We start from the raw sequence: 17831 nt of genomic DNA, 5'->3' as shown, positions 1-17831 counted from the left end.
ATAAATAAGTGGAAAGAAAAAATAGATGCAAAGCACTTCACTTGAGATAATCAGAAGTGTGGCAGATTGAAAATCAAGTGTTTGGTAAATAAAACGTGATGATGAACTTGAGAAATCAATCTTTATTCTGAGAATATTTACAAAAAATATACTTTACACCTACATAACACCTCTTTCAAAAATAAAGCACTCTGTGGTCCATTTTTTATATTTCCTATTTTAAGTTTTATCTTCTGGTTTTAAATACTTTTAGAATCATCAGAAGAAAACAGATTAGTTTTTTCCTCTGATATAACTTGCAAAACTCTTTCATGTTAATTTTGTGTTTTACAAATTGGCATTACTAGCATTGTAGTTTCCGTTCTTTAATATACCAAGTAATTTTTTATTTTTATATGTTAGTGGTTATGACCCTATCAGCTTTTTAAGATCAACCACAACAAATTACCTTTTAATCTGGTAATAATGCAACCCGTTATTCAAGATGAACGATTTCTTCACACACAAATTATGCACAAACGTAGTATAGGAATTCAAACAAGCAGGTAAAGACGTGCTACAGCTTTCTCAAGCTCTGAAATGGAGTTTTCTAGCCAACGCCAGTTACCTAGCAATGACCTGTAACAGCTAAGCATTGAGGCGGTGCGCTTTGGATGGATACTTTGCACCTCTGAAAAGCAGCTGCCGACTGTTCTCACTTCAGTTAACGCACCTGTAGGTATTTAGCAGGTGGAAAACGGCACAGCTGATTTGGGACGCTGCTGGAGAAAATTTTAGCTTAAGGACGCTTCAACTTTGGTCCTGCATAATACAACTAAACTTCAGTCCCACACAGGTTATATAATATGGCATTGGGTAACTTTACGGCTTTTCTGTTCAAGACAAGGAACGCACAAGTTACGGCACTTTTTATCACAAATTTATATTTTACATAAAGCATGTAACGCAGATACGTGGCCTCCCTCTAGACAAGTCTCCCATTCTGCCTTTAAATATAACTTCTTAACCAGTTCACAAACTGTTTCAATGTCCGTACGCATTTATTGTTGCTTATACGGTCTCTAACTCTTTCAGAGAAGCTTTCTTCTTGCCATATTCCTTTATTTTTCTTCAAGGCCTTTAACTCCGCCTGAAGCAGTCTTTTGTGAAGTTTCCAGTAGAGGCGAGAATGATGATGTAGCCCTTCGATACGTGCTGTTCTGCCGAGCCCTTGTCTCAAGATCTCCTCATTTAAGCACACGCTGAGAAAGCGACCCTACAGAAAGGCACAGTAAATGCGATATTCACTTACCCTTTAAAACTGCGTGCGTGTGCACGCGTGCGTTCCCGCTGAGCGTCGCTTCTGGCTAAATCTACCCTCGTGCAGAAAGAGTTAAAAGAAATACAGCTGACTTTGAAAACGTACTACAAGCACAAGTAATCTATAAGAAAACATTTGATGGATTAAACATTAAGCTAATCAGAACGACACCATATAGCCTAGCACTATCAGACTGATCAGTCTACAAAAGTACTTGTTTTGGAGTCTGACTTAGTAATATAACTTTATTTAAAATTCCTGTAAAGATAATTTATAATAACTAATAGCATTCTCATGTACTGACTATTTAATCACAGCCAAACTTAAAACTGCAGATTAAAGTCATTTTTTTGTTACTATTTTTACCTTATTTACTAAAACACGGCACTCAAGTGCCAAGTCCTCCCTTCCAAGAAGCTGGAACCATACCATTTGCGAGGGTTTCACCTCTTTCTGTAACCAGACCGTGCCACTTGGAGCCAGCTCCACTCCAGCAAGTCTTACCAGCAAAAGACCTTTTGATTGCCCTGGACATAGATAAAGAGAACTTTTTTTTACTGAATGCCACAGTCAAGTGAAATGCCACACTTTGCACAGACCCTCAGCTGTCGTTAACAAGTTTATTCCCACGGACTTAAAAAAAATAAATCCATTTTAGTTCCCCAAAGCACTATCTATTTGCAACTAAGAATTTGATCTAATTCCCCCTTCAGTAAAAAAAAAATAATACTTAAAGATTTCACAAATGATATAAGCTATTTTGTGTTACTTTACATACAAGTAGAAAGAAGTACTTTTGTTATCAGTCACCACTATTTTATCTGAAAGGGCAGAAACACTAGGAGAAGAATTAGCAAATTTCGTATTTAAATTAGCAAAATCGTATTTGCAAAGCGAGCACGTGACTGCACTCAGACCTGACGGACGGCTTCTGAGAAGCCAGGGCAAAACCGCCCTGCTGTACGGAACTGTCTGATCTTCATCTCTGAATAAAGGCATAATGGCAATAGAATTGTTTTTCTGCCAGTAATGAGAGCAGCTATGCAAACAAATTAACTGCCTGCGTGCTTGGGCTTTCGCTGCCAGAAACACATCACCATAATAAAACGCTGTACTGGCAAGCTCCTCCTGCAGCTCTCCTCTCAGTCTTTCTTATTCCTGTTTCCCATCTGTGAAGTACGGAAGGATCAGAAGGCAGCGCCACAAGTGTAACTTCAGCCTTCCTCTCCGCCTGCCCCCGCCTGCCCGCTCTGTGCAAAGACAGCGCACCTGATGTCCCGCTGATTTCTGCCCATCTACTTCCAAGAGTATCATTTAAAATAAAATCTAAAAAAAGCAAATACTTTTGGTGTCGCAGTATTTGTGCTTGTCTAGTGGACAATACTGTTAGTGACACTTCATTCCTATCCTTGTTTTTCGTCTACTTTTACTTACATTTCCTCTGTATTGATGTAATGATAGGAATGCTAATGGGAATGTGTTCGACTTGCAGACCTTTCTCCGTTACGTGATGTATTTTTCCCCGCAATTTGACATTCTTTTCAATAAACTCCGTGGGTATATCCAAAGCATTTGTGAACTTCGTTGTCTATTGATGGAAAAAAGAATGAGACACGGTTTAAAATATATACAGAGAGAGAGAGCAGTTTCAATCACATGAAATCCAACTTACTCTACAAACGATTTGGCAAATTACAGATATACTGTTACACAGCACGGACAACACAAACAACTAATTCTTTTCTTAGACAGTAATCAGCTGTAGAACCCCTTAGGTGCCCACCCTTCCAGACGCTCAGGAATGTTCCCTGTTTTACAGTATTTGCAACGTTGGGGATGGGCATGAGAGCAAGGATGGAAACTGATGTTTTATATTGACACGCATTGAAATTAACTTGATTCACCATGAAAAGAGTGTTTTAAAAGTGGCCTGAACGGTGCTAGAAGAGGGGTGAAAGCCAGCCAAGAAGCGAGTGTTTGAAGACACTGGCAAAGAACAGACACACCGAAAACAAAGGCAGAGCAGAGCAGAGCAGACAGCAGCAACAACACAGACTTTGATAAGGGAGGCAAAGAGGAGAGGGACAAAAGCAGGTGTGCACCTTTGAGAAGATCACAGGATGACTAAATTCGATACCGCATCCCTTGATAACGGGAGGATTCAGAGGAGGGAGTTATCCGATCACACGGGAAAACAAAGGGTAGTGGCACCAAGGGCTTGGCCAGCAGCAGCCGCGCAGCAACAATGCAGCTGCAGCAGGGACACAACGCCCCGAATTTAGGGCGCTGATTTTTGGAGTTCTCACTGAGAGAAACCTTCTGGGGCCTCCTGACCTGCGTCTGTAGCCCTGCGCGACGCACCCAGCAGCCTGCCTACAAGTGCCGCGTGGGCAATCCGGCAGTACGTGCGGTTTGGGCTTTCTGGGGAGATTTTAACATAAAAGCGTCATACAGACGGTCTCTCACAGCAGACTGTATGCGGGGCTGCCAGGAGGGAAGTCAGCACTGACCGCTGGCCCCTCAGCAGCTGGAGGCGGCACATCGTCTCAAGGGGTTAAGGGACCTGGGTTTATGCTTAAAAATATGGGAAAAGCACCTCTGCTCAGGGAAGTAGGGAGAAAGGACGAGGGGAAACCACCTCCGTTTCAGTTCTGGTTGAACTGCAGGTGCCGTGGGCCACGGGTGATGAAACACGCTGTGTCTGCGCCGCGGGCCGCAGGAGGCGGCAGCTGGGGATGCAGCACCGAGGAAAGCGACTTCACGAGCAGAAAACCAGGGGGGGGGCTTCAGCGCCGGCGAGGGGCGGGCTGCAACCAGCCGCAGCCCGCTGGGAGAGGGGCGCTGCGGGGGGGAACCGGGAGCCCGGCCCGGCTGCGGGGAGGCCTGCGGGGAGCCCTGCGGGGAGCCCTGCGGGGAGCCCTGCGGCCCTGCCCCGGCCCTGCCCCGGCCCCGGCCCGGCCGCACTCACCATGCGGACGCTCCTGGCCAGCACCAGCAGCCCGGCCGCCGCCAGCCCGGCGCTGAGGTTCTGCGGGAAGAGGACAGCGAGGATCAGCGGGGGGCCGGGGCCGGCCCCTGTCCCTGTCCCCGTCCCGGCCCCGGCCCCGTTACCCGCAGGAGGCCGAGGTGCCCGTCGGCCCACTCGGAGAGCCGGGCCAGGCCCTCCCCCGCCGCGCTCCGCCGCTCCGCCATGGCCGCCTCAGCGCCCGCAGCGCCCCCGCACGGGGCCCGCCGGCACCGCGGGGCTGCACCGGGCACCGCCGGGGATCGGGGGGGGGGCCCGGGGGGCCGCTGACGAGCCGGGCAGCGTCCCCCACGGGAACTGGGGCAGCTTCCCCCACGGGAACTGGGGCAGCTTCCCCCACGGGAACCCGAATGCGGGGCCCCTGCCTTTGGGCGAGCCTGCGAGCAGCCCCTGGCGGCGGCTGGGGACGGCGCCGAGGCCTTGGCTCGGCTCCTGCTCTACGGGGCCGGGCCGCGACCTTCGTTCAGGTGAATTCAGGCCGATCCCAGCCCCTCGTCCGCATCCTCCGGCCCTGGGACAGCCCTTGCCGCACCTCGGGGTGCTCTCAGCAAACGGCCTGAGAACGTTCCCGTATTTACCGCTGCTGTTTATTCGTTCCCCTGCCTCCGTTTCTCCCAGCTGAACCGACTGCACAGCTGTGCAAAGATCCACGAGGTCTTCAAAAAAATACAGTGCAAGGAAATAATCACACACAATATAAAGCCCTACCTAGGCTGTGTTTACACAAGCCTTTCACCTCCATTAAAGCCCAGCTCAAGGTTTCTGCGTGAGCAGGCGGTACCCGAAATAACGTCAGTATCAGCCACGGCTCGGGATTTCAGGAAAACCACAGATCCCGTTAGGAATTCATAACCCAAGGCACCGACAGAAACCTGCTTGAATCAAAACATTTTACCTGATGTTGCAATTAAAACAATTCTTAGGCTACTGGCTGCGAGGTGTCTTGAACAAATAAATATTACCACTATAATTTTCTTCAAGGAAAGTGGTGAAGCTGTTAGGTTTGGTTTATTTACTAAGCATGAACATTTAAAGATTAATAATAAATACAGAAATAGTGCAAAATCTGGGTTTCAGCAAAAACATATGCACACAGCTCTTAATAATTTGGAAGCATGCTGCTGACTTGCTAAAGCGTGCATATCGGGTAAAATGCTAACTACGCAGCATCGTCTCGTTTGGAGAGGTGCCAGAAGAGTCGGACAAGGCTGCTGCCTGCAAAACCTTGCTCCGTTCCCTGCTGCAGGGAGAGGCTCTGCCTGCCGACGCTGCGCTCTGCAGCTTGGTGACAGAACTCTCCTCTCTTCCCTACTTCACATCAAAAATCACCTGAGCATCACCTCCTTGTAGTTCACGGCGGCGTTTATCAGCGTGTATAACCACATCGAGAACATCTGGAAGACAATAACCAAAACAACTTTACAGGGAAACCGGGAACTGTTGACAATCACTGGCAGGTTTTTCAATGTCCATAACAAAGAGGAAGCGTGCGGTTGGGGTGTTACCGTGAGCCGTAGGTGGCGGTGACGGTATCGCGCTGCCAGCACCAACGTTCCCAAGGCATCAGGTGGGCGAGCTCCTCGGCGCAGGGCAATCCTCAGCCGCTTCCTCGCCGGGACGCAGGCCGGAGGCAGCAGCAGCAGCACAATCCCAGCTCGTGCAGCCTGGAGAACCTTACGCTTTGCCCTGGACCTGCTCACTGTGGGCACCACAAGTACAGAACTGAATTTTGGAGCATTGGAGCAAGTGGTCGTTTCTTTGGCAAGTCTCAGGGAACAACAACAAATTAATTTCACAAGAGCAGGGGAGGATGACTTTCCTGCATGGCAAATCCAGCACAACATCACAGCTGTGTCCAACGGCACCGCAAGGGCGAGCTGTTCTCTGCCTCTCCTCACGCTCTGCTGCACCCCTCTCCCCAGGACCTGGCTCACTTCACAACGATCCTGCTCAGCAATCTAAACCAGGACAAACCCTTTACCTACAAAAAAGCATTTCTGCCATTTGTCTTTTGCTAGGAAGAAGTCACCTCTGACTCCCCGCCAGACCCCTTCAGGGAGGTGCAGGGATGAAGACGTGGCTGGGGAGCCACGGGACAGCTCCGACAGGGGCGACCTGGCCAGAGCACCAAGCTGCCCAGGTGCTGACCTGGATCAGGAAGGGAAGCCGGCTACACAGACATGCAGCACACACCCGTCTGGTCTCCAGATGCACTGAGGAGCCCCTGTGTTCACGTAGCACCACAAAGTCCCTGCAGCTAATCAAGAGACTAGAGCAGTGCTTGGTCATTTTCTCCAGTTCCCATTTCAAAAACAGACTCTCAAGCAAGAGATTGAGTTCTTTCTTTTCTTTTTTAATGTTAAAGACTTCTCTCATCAAAAAAAAAAAAGAACAAAAAAAATCTTTAAAATAGGGATAGTAAACCTGAAAGATTACTGGATCCTTTCAGCAATCTGCTGATGAACTGGCACGGTTGTAACATTTGTGACTTGTATTACAAACCAGCAGCACTGAGAGATTAAAAAAAATACCCTGTCCATTGGTTCCTTCTCCAGTTCGAAAGAGGAAGAGAATTACTTATGCTGCATTTCATATAACAATTGGAGTTTAATGTTGCTGTTGAAATCATCTCATGTATCAGTTAAGCAATTCCCAAGGCGTTTTTATTAGAACAGGTTACACTGGCACCTTCAGACATACTGAAACAAAATTGCAAAGTAAAAGCCAACCGTAAAACATTTATGAATTTAATTTCCTATATTCCGCAGTCTAGAAGATCTCCCTCAAAGCCAGACAGGTTGAAAAAACACTCTAGGTATGGATGAGCTGCTATGGAAATAAGTGGCCCGTTGTTACCGTACAGACCCAGACCCAAAGTGCCTCACTGCATACTGAATCCGGTAGCAATGATCTGGCTAGGACTGAAAAACACACCCACTTCTGCCTACAAGCCTCAGATCTATTCTCAGATTCCTCTTGTGCTTATAAAGAGATGCAATTGGAAGACTTAGCCTGGGGAGTAAAAACTGTGCTTCTGTTCAGCTTGATTTTTTAATCCTGCTGTCCTTGAAACAGAGTGGGTGTGCTGTTGCTGGACCACAGATCACAGCCGGGGGAAATCAGCTGGGGCCTGCAGCTCTGGGCTTGGCTTCCTACCAGCTGCTCAAGGCTGCCGCTTTGAGGAGGGAAAGAAGAGCCAGAACAGGCGCCAGTACCCAAAGAAACACCCGGTCACTGTCCTCTTCCGGCACCTTCTTACCCAGAAGGTCACACAGATGCTTTGTGCACACCGGATCTCCCCTGCAGTCTGCCCAAAGCTGGCGTAATTTACTTTTTGCTGAAGCATACGGTAACAAAAGACCCACAACCTGTCTCGCCAGGAGCTGGGAACGTGAAGGTCATGGTGCAATACTTCCAGTATTGACAAGGCAAGAGATAGAGAATTAAAAAGAAAATCACATACCTTTCAAAGGTATTTTTGTATATATTTTTAATAATGATGTACGATATACATCCACCGATATACAAGTGCCCCTTCTCTAGGCGTACAGTGTGCTTGCTGTACATCACTAAGGCACTCAGGAAAGAAGTCATTCTTGATAAATGCAACAGGAAATTTCCACTATAAAGGATCAGTAATAAATTTCTATAGCAGCTCTACCACAGGATGTAACTCGTTTGCATTCTGCAACAGCAAGTTGTACACCAACTCACTGGGAATTTGGCAAGTTTGTCGTCACCAAGTCACTTTCAAAGGCACTGCTCTTCTTTTCTTACCCCTGGCTGGGAAGAGAGGCATTTTTTCCTCACACTGATCTTTAATCTGTTCAAATTTTAGTGACAGAGGAACCAGCACTACCACTTCATTCCATCAAAATAACAACTGCCTCCAGAAGGACCGCGTGCCTTCTCCTTTCAAAGCCTGTGTTTTGTGCGCTAGCTGCTACGCTACGCGGTTTACACCTTCAGGACTCAATGCTCAGAGTATTGTGCGTTACTCTTAAGTCCTCCTTTACATCATTTTTTCATCAAGAAAGAATCCTGAATGTAAATCAAAATGCTGTGAAACAGAGGAAATAAATTAAACGTAACTTTGTTTATAAAAATATTCTCTTATAAATCTTTAAAGCTTATAAAAGCCTGAAAATACATTTAAAAGAATCTCTGAAACATTATTTCATCCTTTGAAATGTGGTTACAGTCCAGAAAGTGAGAAGAAACAAAGCCCACGGACATTTTACATTTATCTTCCCACGATGAATTCCGCAGTACGATGTGCTTAACCTACAAGTCAAAATGCCTTTCACATCCTTCCCCAGGTCAGCTGCCCGTGCCAAAGCTGCCTGATCAGAAATCAAGAGCTGGAACTCAGCTAACAGCGCTGCTGTTTAGGTAAACGTGGCACGAGCAGCTTTTCCATAGCTACTACATGGAAAGCTTGGGTGTTAGTTGTATCAGAAGCCACGGCTCTGAAGCTAGAGCATGGGGACACGTAGTACACAGGTGCCATTTTCTCATTACTTTCTCAACTTGTGTTCTCAGACTGGGAAGGCAAGTGGTGTCACATACGCACACACCACTGTCTCAGCCACCCGTTTTTTTTCAGCAACTTGGCATTTAAAAATACCTATACTCCTGCTTATTGGTTATGGGATGTGTCTTTGTAATAAAACTAAAATAACCTGCCTAGTCCGTCCAATATTTAAATGGCATCAATTGGTCCTCTTGCACTTCCACGAAGACTGTCCTTCATCCTGCAGCTTTTTCAATTTGGGCCCAAATAGGAACCACCAGGCGAATCCCAGAATGACACAGACGACAGATTCCACGTAGTAACCATCCAAGGTAGTAACGCAGGAACCGCCGGCTTTCGTGCAGAGCTGCAACACAGAAGCAGAGGCATTAAGTATTTTCTAGGAAAAACAGAAAGGCAGGCTTTCTAGAAGTAGGCATTAGGTACAGTTTAATGGCCTTTTAAAAGTCATGTCTAAACATATTTTGTTATTTCTCTTTGTTTCTGATGGAGTTATTAAAAGACACATTTGAGATTACCATTAGTGTGAAATGTTAAACTGTTATAAAACATTTGGGAGACGGAAAGTACTGGCCCAAGGATCCAACTCTACAAAACAGATGTACGATCCCTGTTCTTAATCCCATGAAGGAAGATTTCTTTTCTGTCCATCCAAATTGCTTCTTTAGAAATGAGAGCCTTGCATCTCACCACACTGAACCTGCAAACAGACAGCACAAAGCCAGCTGCCTGCAGTGTATGTCTGAGGAAGAACAGGCCTGGGATGTGCTTTAATTGCAGAACTGAAAGGCAAACTCAAGCATTTAAGGGGTAGGTGTACGGCATGTGATCGGTTTTGTGATTAACTTTCAATACTGCCATAATCCCAAAACAAAGCAATCGTCTGAATCCAGGTTCTGCCAGCATTTGCATTATTCTGAGACATGTCAAAATCAGATTAGGAGTCAGAAGGGAGTGGTCGTGGAACATTTCCAACAGGGAAGACGTAGAAAAAAGATCAGAGGAGTGAGTTGAAGGAGGAAGGACTTAAGTCCAACAGATGCCAAGGCACAGGGAAAATAACGGGTGCTAAGCTGAGACCCATGCTGAAGCAGCACACGTTAAGAGGAAGCAGTTTCTCCAGTCAAAACTGCAACTCCAGTTCAAACAAGTCCCGTCTGACTTCTAGAAGAGTGTGGTCAGAGGACCTCCGCATCCCGAGGAGTTCCGTAAACACAAAGGCATTCAGGAGTGAAATCTCAGTCACGAGTAAGGGAGAACAATGCCACACAACAAAAACCCCCCAAACATTTCCACCCTTCCAAACCTTCGCGTTACAACTTCTCACTTGCTCACGCGGAGGTGAATTTGAAACACTGCTTTCCAGGCAGATTTCCGCGCTGTTTGATCTGAGTACAGTAGCACAATATGTTCTCTGTTCTCTTCCACAGGGCTCCCCGGAACCGGGAAGGCTGCCAGTCACACCGCTCAGTTTCAAATGGAAAGCAAAGATCAAAGGCAGCAAAGTAACGTCACGGTAGAAGGAATCAAGGTATCAAGACAGGAAGCCACCAGAAAGACAGGCAGAACAAATAACCACCACAAAACCGAAGGGACCCGGGGACGGACAGCCTGCCAAGAACAGAGCGCCTCGTCACACAGCTCCAAGCTGCGCACACTTTACTCAGGAATGCAGCCACCACCTCCCTGCACTGCAGAGCGCGGCACCAGCCTAGTGCTGCCGCCAGCAGCTTTTCATCCCCGCCAGAACAGAAAGGGACAATTACTCCGCAACTGCACATCTTTGGTAAAGATGTCAGCTACAAAGAGTGCGCAGACAAAGGCTGAATTTTATCAGTTAGGAAAAAAAGTTTAATTACTGGGATTTTTTAAGTGTAAGCTATGCTCCGTGAAGGTTTTCAAAGGTGGAAAGAAAAAAAGTACTAAGAGAAGCCATTTCATGCAGCCATAACTGAACAGAGACCTTCACAGCCTCCAAACTTACTTCTGCAGCAGCTGGGGTTCCGCAGGCCTGCTCCTGGGCCCCTACGCACTCTTTCACCGTGAGCGGGTCAACGAGCCAGAGCGCAACCGTGGATGGCCAGTTCCCTCCCAGGTTCGACACGGTATTTAGGAGTGTCATGTAGGTTCCTCCGATCAGCGGATCGCTAACCTTGGCGTTGAACGCCATTATTGCAACGTACATGCTATACAGCGTGACCTGGAAGGGGTGAGAAAACCCACAGGTTAAAGGAAGTCTAGGGTAGCTAGGAACAAAAGCAGCTAATGGCATTTACGGTCCTCTAGCTGATAAGAAATACCCTCCTGGTGCCCTTTGCTTCCCACGCAGTGTACATTACCTGATGTAAAGCATAACTCAACAATACTACGACATAGTAGTAGACAGGAAATCCTCCTTCGTGTTTTACTTTAGGAGTCCACCATACCAAAAAAGCAAATTCTAGTCCAAACAGTAACCTGCAGGAATAAGAGAGAATTTGTAACTCAAGTAATTTTGTCCACGTGTTTCTGTACCCTAATAGAAAGCAACTATCAAACATTTGCACATACAATATATATTAAAATAGCTTTAACTAAATATAAACAATTTCTATCTTGTATAGAATTATGTATTTAGTATTTGACAAGCACTGAAATTGTAAACATTTCATACCTAAACAATTCCTCCTTCCATATCAGCATAACACTGCCAGATCTCCTACACCAGCTTCTTCCCCTGTCCCTCACAGGGAAGTTTTTGTTGTGGAAAGCAACACACAAGAAATTCAGATAGAGAAAAATTTACCTGGCTTTTTTTTTTAAATGAAAGCATACATCATTGCCTAAGAGCACATTTAAGTAATGGTACAGACAGAGCACTGATCTACTGAATAATGGCATTAAGTAATTTCCTGGATTCATTGGCTTTACATTCCTACAGAATTCCACGGGCAAACTCCTATATAAACCACTTACAAACGAAACGTCTCACCTGTATCAGCCTAATTCACCTTCTTTTTTCTCACTTATCTCAGCAAAGCATGCATCTAGTACGTGTTCCAAATGATTTGTCGATGCAGTCTGCTGCTCTCACGTTAGGCAGTACATGTATTTCCAGAGACACAGTCCCACATCTACTCAGAACGATTCAGGAATAAGGAACTACTGACACTGCGTAAGAGCAGGGAAGTACTGCCCTATGCTGCTGTACACGCATCTTAAAACCCCTGCTCATTGTGCTCTTTTACTTGGGTCACCACGTGAATCATCTCCAAGGCACAAGATACAGAGAGTTCAACTTGCTACGGAAATTCTGGCGCGCTCTTTCTTCCGTCTGGAACTTACACAAGAACTCTTATAATTGATCCAAGTACACAAATTACTATGTTTCAACAAAACCATTTTTTGTTTGTTTTTACCTAAAAGGCATAGCTTTGTAGAAGGTGTTCAGCGGCTGGGGGCCTGCTGTGTATTTGCTGATAATCAGAGGCAATATGATCTGTACAGGAACCATTGGAACTGCCAGCAGAGCTAAATGCTCTTTAGGTACTCCTTCTTCCACCAGTTTGAGTCCCGTTACAGCATCTGCTGCTGAAAATCCAACCTGCAATACAAGTTAAACAAAATAAACTGAGGAAAGCAGCAACAGTATGGCTAGAAGTTCAGTTTACTTGGCATTAAGTACACCGAGAGAAGTGATAGAGCACAATTCACTTGTGTTTCTGATTTCCAAACTAGTTCTGAAACGTGTTCTACACTTGCACACTATTCTTGTCGTCAGTGCCAGAACTATACCAAGAGCAATTAACACAGCAACAGTATTCATACCCGTACCTTAAAGGCCTGTTGGTATCCATAAATGTCAACAGAACGTTGTGAAAGCCTAGTTTGTACAGAGTTACAGATTCTGGGAATGTGATTTAGGTGAAAAGAAACATTTTCTGTGCTTTTAACTGCAGCCTACACAAACTGCCTAACTGTAAGGATGCACATTTAAAAATAAATTAATGTTACATTGCAATCAAACTTTTCTTTGAGCACTTACATGTTTACACAAGCATTAAACTAACACTTTCTGTTGTACAAAGCTACTTAGCTCAACCATACAAGGCATTGTGTTTCCAAATTTCAAGTGAAAATTTGGAACTGATGGCAACCACTGGCGAAAGTGAGCAATAAGCTGGACCACGGGGACTCAGCAACCTTTCAGATTCTCGTACCATCAGCACCTGACAATTCATGTACGTGTTTACCTACTTTTGCTGTGAGAATCAGGAGACAGAACGTGAGAACTGCTGGCATCTTGATTATTGAGAAGAGCAGCTTGTATGTATCGGTGATGCCTTTGGTCTCTTCCTTTGTTGGTGTTAATTCTTTGTTTTCCTTTTTCAGGAGGGCAACAAGCGTAGTGGTAATCAAGAAGACAGCTCCCCAGAAAAACAGGAAATCTGGAATACAAAACATATTCTAGCACCCACTACAAGCATTTCATTAACAGTTCACTGAAACGCGCTTATTCTGCTACCACACAAAGCACAACCTAATAAAAAAAAGTTGAACAAAAGCCGTACGCATTGACCCACCTGAAAAGAAGCAACAAAACCAAAGCACAAGCAGACAGCTACACGCAGCAACAGACAGGGCTCCTCCCTGCCCCTCAGTCTATAACCACGTTTGCTCGAGGTTTAGACACAGCAGCAACCTGGGTCACTTCCCTCCAGGTCTGTGGAGCACCAGTGAGCGTGTCGGAGACCAGAAGTCAAAGTGGACTTTCTGAGGAGCTGCACAGAAACCCACTAAAAGCGAATAAAGGAGGAAAAAAGGCACGTTGAACAGTTACAAGACAGGATGGGAAAAAACTCTGGAGGAAGAAGCCATTCGCCCCTCTGCAGGTGACCCATCGCAGCCCGCAGCCATTCCGCGCCCCGACCCTCCGCTCCGCATATCCCCCATCCGGAGGGAACCACGATCGATACCCACGCGAGTGCAAAGATGTCCCGACGAAGGTTCCTACACAGTCACTAAGGAAAGCGTCACTCAAACAGGTCTGTTTTAAGAGGACGTCCTATTTGCTATCTCCTCAGTGCCTGACATTAAGCAGAGTATTTGCTAAAAGGCAGACTGGAAGGCAGCAGCAGTGAAGCACACTCACGTTTTATGGCAAGGACTTAGAGAGCTCACTAGCGCTAAGACAGCTCAAAAGAGGCAAGAAGGAATTCAGTAACGTGCAGGGACTGTGACAAAAGTACCCTTTTATCCTTCTGATCAGAAGCAACCCCAGGAGCCTCAAGATAACGAAGCAAGCAGCAAGGGCTGGTGAAAGGGCAAAGACAGGGCAAAGGTTTAGTCAATCATTAGCTGCTTTGGATTCGCAGGAAGAAAGCACCACAAGCACAGATGAAAACCTAAAGGCTCCTTTAGCTATTCCCTACCATCCCCAGTTTACAATTAAAGTGGCATTTCAGATTAGTTTCTGCCGCTTCCACGTCGCTTATTTTTCCCTTTTCAAGAGTACTCTAAAGGAGAGAAGACCCCATAAACAACGCTGTCAGATTGCTCTCTCCTCTGTTTAAAAAAAGAAGCCCTGAGCGTATCTTCTGAGTAAAAGAGCAGCGTTCAGAGCCACGCTGATCTGCTGCCTACACAAGGCAGTACCGTGACAACAGCGCCGAGTGCCACCGCGGCAGCGGGACACCCGCAGCGTGCGGATGGAATGGAAATAGCTCCGAGCATCATCCCACAAACACTCATCAGGCCAGCCCCGCCAGATGCAATACAGCGCTGGCTGGGGTGGCTGAAAAAGGCCACATGCAAGAGTCCAGACTAAAACGACTTTCTTTTCATAGCAGACGTTTTCTAGCACTGCTGGTGCCACCAGTGCTGCCCACCGCCCCATCCCTATTTTGTCTCTGCCCTCCGTGCTACTACCAGGAGAAGAAACGGCTGTGCTGGGGCAATGCAAACTTCAAAGCTCGATCACAAGTAGAGCAGGCTGCAAAAACGTCACGGAGGTGTGGGACAGGACAGTTGCTTCATCACAACAGCTTTAAGTGATAACGCAGCCCCACATCTCCTCCCAGGAAAAAGAGCGCTCCCCTCAGCTGCCTAGTCACGGTTGTTGCACCTTCCTCCTGCAGCCACACCTCACCTCTGTCCCTTCACGTGCCACAGGCATTCACGTGACTCCATGAAAAACTGGAGAGGAACCAAAAGACGCGGCCAGTCAGCTTTTAAAGAAAAAAATAACAACGTCCTTTGAACAGCAAAGTGCAAAGCTCATATACGTGCTAGCACAAACAATAAGCCCACTGAAATGAGTTTCTTTTTTTTCCCCTCCAGAACTTCAGCCTGAAGAAGGTTCTAAGACAGCGCTTGTTCTGATGAGCAACGTTACATTTGTGCACGCTACCTCCTGCAGCTAACGGGAACGACGAAGGCTGCTGCTTCCCAGCTACCTGAAGCTGACTCGGCATCACGAAGCTCGGCCTTTTCTTTCCCTTACCAGCAGTCAGTCCGCAACAGAAGCGCTCAGGGAGCTGAACGGGCACAAAGCCACCCGTCGGCACTGCAAAGTTCGCTGTGCCTTTGGCTGCCCGAAGCAGCTCTCCCCGGTGTGAGAAGCAGAGCGCCGCTCACCGCTGCGGCTGCGTCAGGACAGGCGAGGACACGGGAGCTGTGGCACGCCGTCACAGGGACGAGGGAAAACAAATTTCTTGAAGGAAGGCAGTTTTGTTACCCAAAAAACATATCCTGCAACTGTAGTGTCAGAGTTATTTGCTTTTCTTACTCCACCCAGGTTAAGGCCCCACACAGGTTAAGCAGGCTGTGCAGGTACTTTTTGGTTTTAGCTTTTTTTTAAGGCAGTATTCCTGTAATAGCAAGAAATCCCTTTATAAAAGCAGTACTGAAAAAAAACCACAGCCACCAAAAACCCGGCGAGTGGAGCTAAGCAGACAAACGAAGCCTCTTTAAGCACACGAGTGATTTCCAAGTTGCATCAGCAGCAGAAGACGTCAGCTCGCTGCTGCAGCAGGAGGGGAGAGACACAGCAGCACTGCTGAGCAGCACAACAGGGGAAAGCAAAAGCAAGCAATACGTCAGCGGGGTTACTGTGAGGAGTGCCCCGTGCTTGTCGACACGTGGACAAGACATAAATAAGGTCACCAGCAGCAAGGAGATGGGAAGGTTAGTTAGCAGTTGTAGCGGCTGCACGACGCACAGCAGTCTCAGATGCCGATGTCCTCATGGATCAGTACGATCAGTTTGCTACCTACAGGGCAGGAAGCAAAAGCGAGTCTTTTCCCACCATCTCACATCAGTTTTGGCACGCCTCTTCTCTTACCTGGTACGCCCAGAGCGATCAGAGAGGAAGAAACTAAACCCGTGAGAACCTACTCTCAGCACTGGCCTGGTCACTCCAAAACTGCCGCCAGAAACAGTGCTGGCTTGTCAGATCCTCCCCGAGCTGCACTGCCTAACCTCAGCCTCCCAACACACACACGGACGTCTTACAGATCTTCTGGCAACGCACCTACCACCACCAACACCCAGACTTTCTGAGGAAAAAATTAGAAAACACTCCTAGGCCTGCAGCTAGAAAAGGATGGATCACCAGATTCCATTTAATTCACTGAAGAAAAAGATAACCCTTAATTTACTTAATTAAGACCTTCCTTTGGAGGTTGGCAACGTGGCCAAGCCTGAACGCTCGTCATTTCTGTTTCTGTGAGCAATACCATTTGGGAAGTTTTTTTTTTTAAAGCTTATTTCCTCTTCTCTTTCTCCCAGAAGAAGATATTCTCAAGCAGCCTCCTTAAAGGCAGGCGAAGCATTTGCATTTTTTAGAACAGCAACCTATTCTGCAGTCATTAAACTAGGAAGCGTTTAAAAAACAATCAAGTCTCTCCAAAGCGCTTAGGTCAGCCAAGTGAATGACCAGGCAGATTTCCCTCACGCTTCAGGCCAGAGGAGCCCGGCGCACTTGCAGCAGACCCCACCAGCCTCCTCGCGGTTCGGGAGGCCAGAGCTGCAGGCGGAGGCAGCGAGCACCCCCAGCCCCGCACCACCGCACGTGGGCCGGGGCACCCGGGCGCTACCTGAGAGGGTGACGATGCCCCGGGGCTGGGGCTGGAAGCGCAGGTACTTGTTGCAGAAGGAGGGCGACTCGAGGGCGAGGAAGAGGACGTTGCCCAGGAAGTAGCCGGCCGTCTGGCCCACCGAGTTGCAGGTGGAGGCGTAGCCCACGTTCTCCCGGGACAGCATGGTGAGCGCCCAGCCGTCCACCGCGATGTCCTGCGTGGCCGCCAGGAACTCGAAGAGGAAGAAGGTGGCCGTGAGGGCCACCACGTCGGGGCCGCGGCCCTGCCCGTCGCCCAGCAGCGCGTCCACCCGGCGGGACAGGCCGATCATGAAGAGCCCCAGCACGTACTGGGTCGGCACCAGCCACGACTTGCGGCGCCCGAAGCGCCGCACGTACACGGCGTCCACCAGCGGCGCCCACAGCAGCTTGAGGCTGAAGGGCCAGAAGACGAGGCTGAAGAAGGCCTGCTCGGTGTAGCTGGCGCTGCGGCTCTGCAGGATGAGCGGCACGCTGCCCGCCAGCCCCAGCGGCACGCCCTGCAGCACGTACAGCGCCAGCAGCAGCAGCACGCTGCCCAGCTCCGCGCGGCACCCCCGCGGCGCCGGCACCGCCGCCGGCAGGCCCAGCTCGGGGGACGGGGGCGGCAGCAGCGCCTCGGCCTCGCCGCCCGCCGGGCCGGCCCCGAGGAGCGCCGGCGCCTCCAGGCAGTGCGGGTGGCTGCCGGGGCGGCGCTGCCGGCCGCCCTGCTTGGCCGACATGGCCCGGCCCAGCCCGGCGCGAGCGGAGCGCGGAGCCCCGAGCTGCTGCCGCCGCCGCCGCCTCACCCTCACTGAGGAGACGCCGCGCGCCGGCCCCGCCCCGCCCCTTCCGGCCTCGTGGCTGCGCCTCATTGGCCCGCGGCGGAGCGGCGGCA

The 17831-nt window shown here is 48.4% G+C and overlaps 2 protein-coding genes across 2 annotated transcripts; both read right to left on the bottom strand.

Annotated features, from left to right (window-relative positions):
* Positions 1–102: 102 nt before the first annotated feature.
* Positions 103–4564, bottom strand: C9H3orf33 (chromosome 9 C3orf33 homolog). Its single transcript, XM_067001983.1, has 5 exons — positions 4412–4564; positions 4269–4328; positions 2735–2888; positions 1667–1827; positions 103–1255 (listed from the first exon to the last, which is right to left on the bottom strand). Exons 1-5 carry the CDS (start codon positions 4490–4492, stop codon positions 989–991), a joined length of 723 nt encoding a protein of 240 aa, XP_066858084.1. The 5' UTR covers positions 4493–4564; the 3' UTR covers positions 103–988.
* Positions 4565–6908: 2344 nt separating this feature from the next.
* Positions 6909–17825, bottom strand: SLC33A1 (solute carrier family 33 member 1). Its single transcript, XM_013193002.3, has 6 exons — positions 16935–17825; positions 13096–13286; positions 12258–12442; positions 11199–11316; positions 10844–11059; positions 6909–9205 (listed from the first exon to the last, which is right to left on the bottom strand). Exons 1-6 carry the CDS (start codon positions 17806–17808, stop codon positions 9038–9040), a joined length of 1752 nt encoding a protein of 583 aa, XP_013048456.3. The 5' UTR covers positions 17809–17825; the 3' UTR covers positions 6909–9037.
* Between the last annotated feature and the right edge of the window lie 6 nt (positions 17826–17831).

This window comes from Anser cygnoides, chromosome 9 (assembly GCF_040182565.1).
Source record: "Anser cygnoides isolate HZ-2024a breed goose chromosome 9, Taihu_goose_T2T_genome, whole genome shotgun sequence".
Taxonomy (NCBI): domain Eukaryota; kingdom Metazoa; phylum Chordata; class Aves; order Anseriformes; family Anatidae; genus Anser; species Anser cygnoides.
Note: the sequence above shows the minus strand (reverse complement) of the source record. Positions and strands in the feature narration are given on the sequence as shown.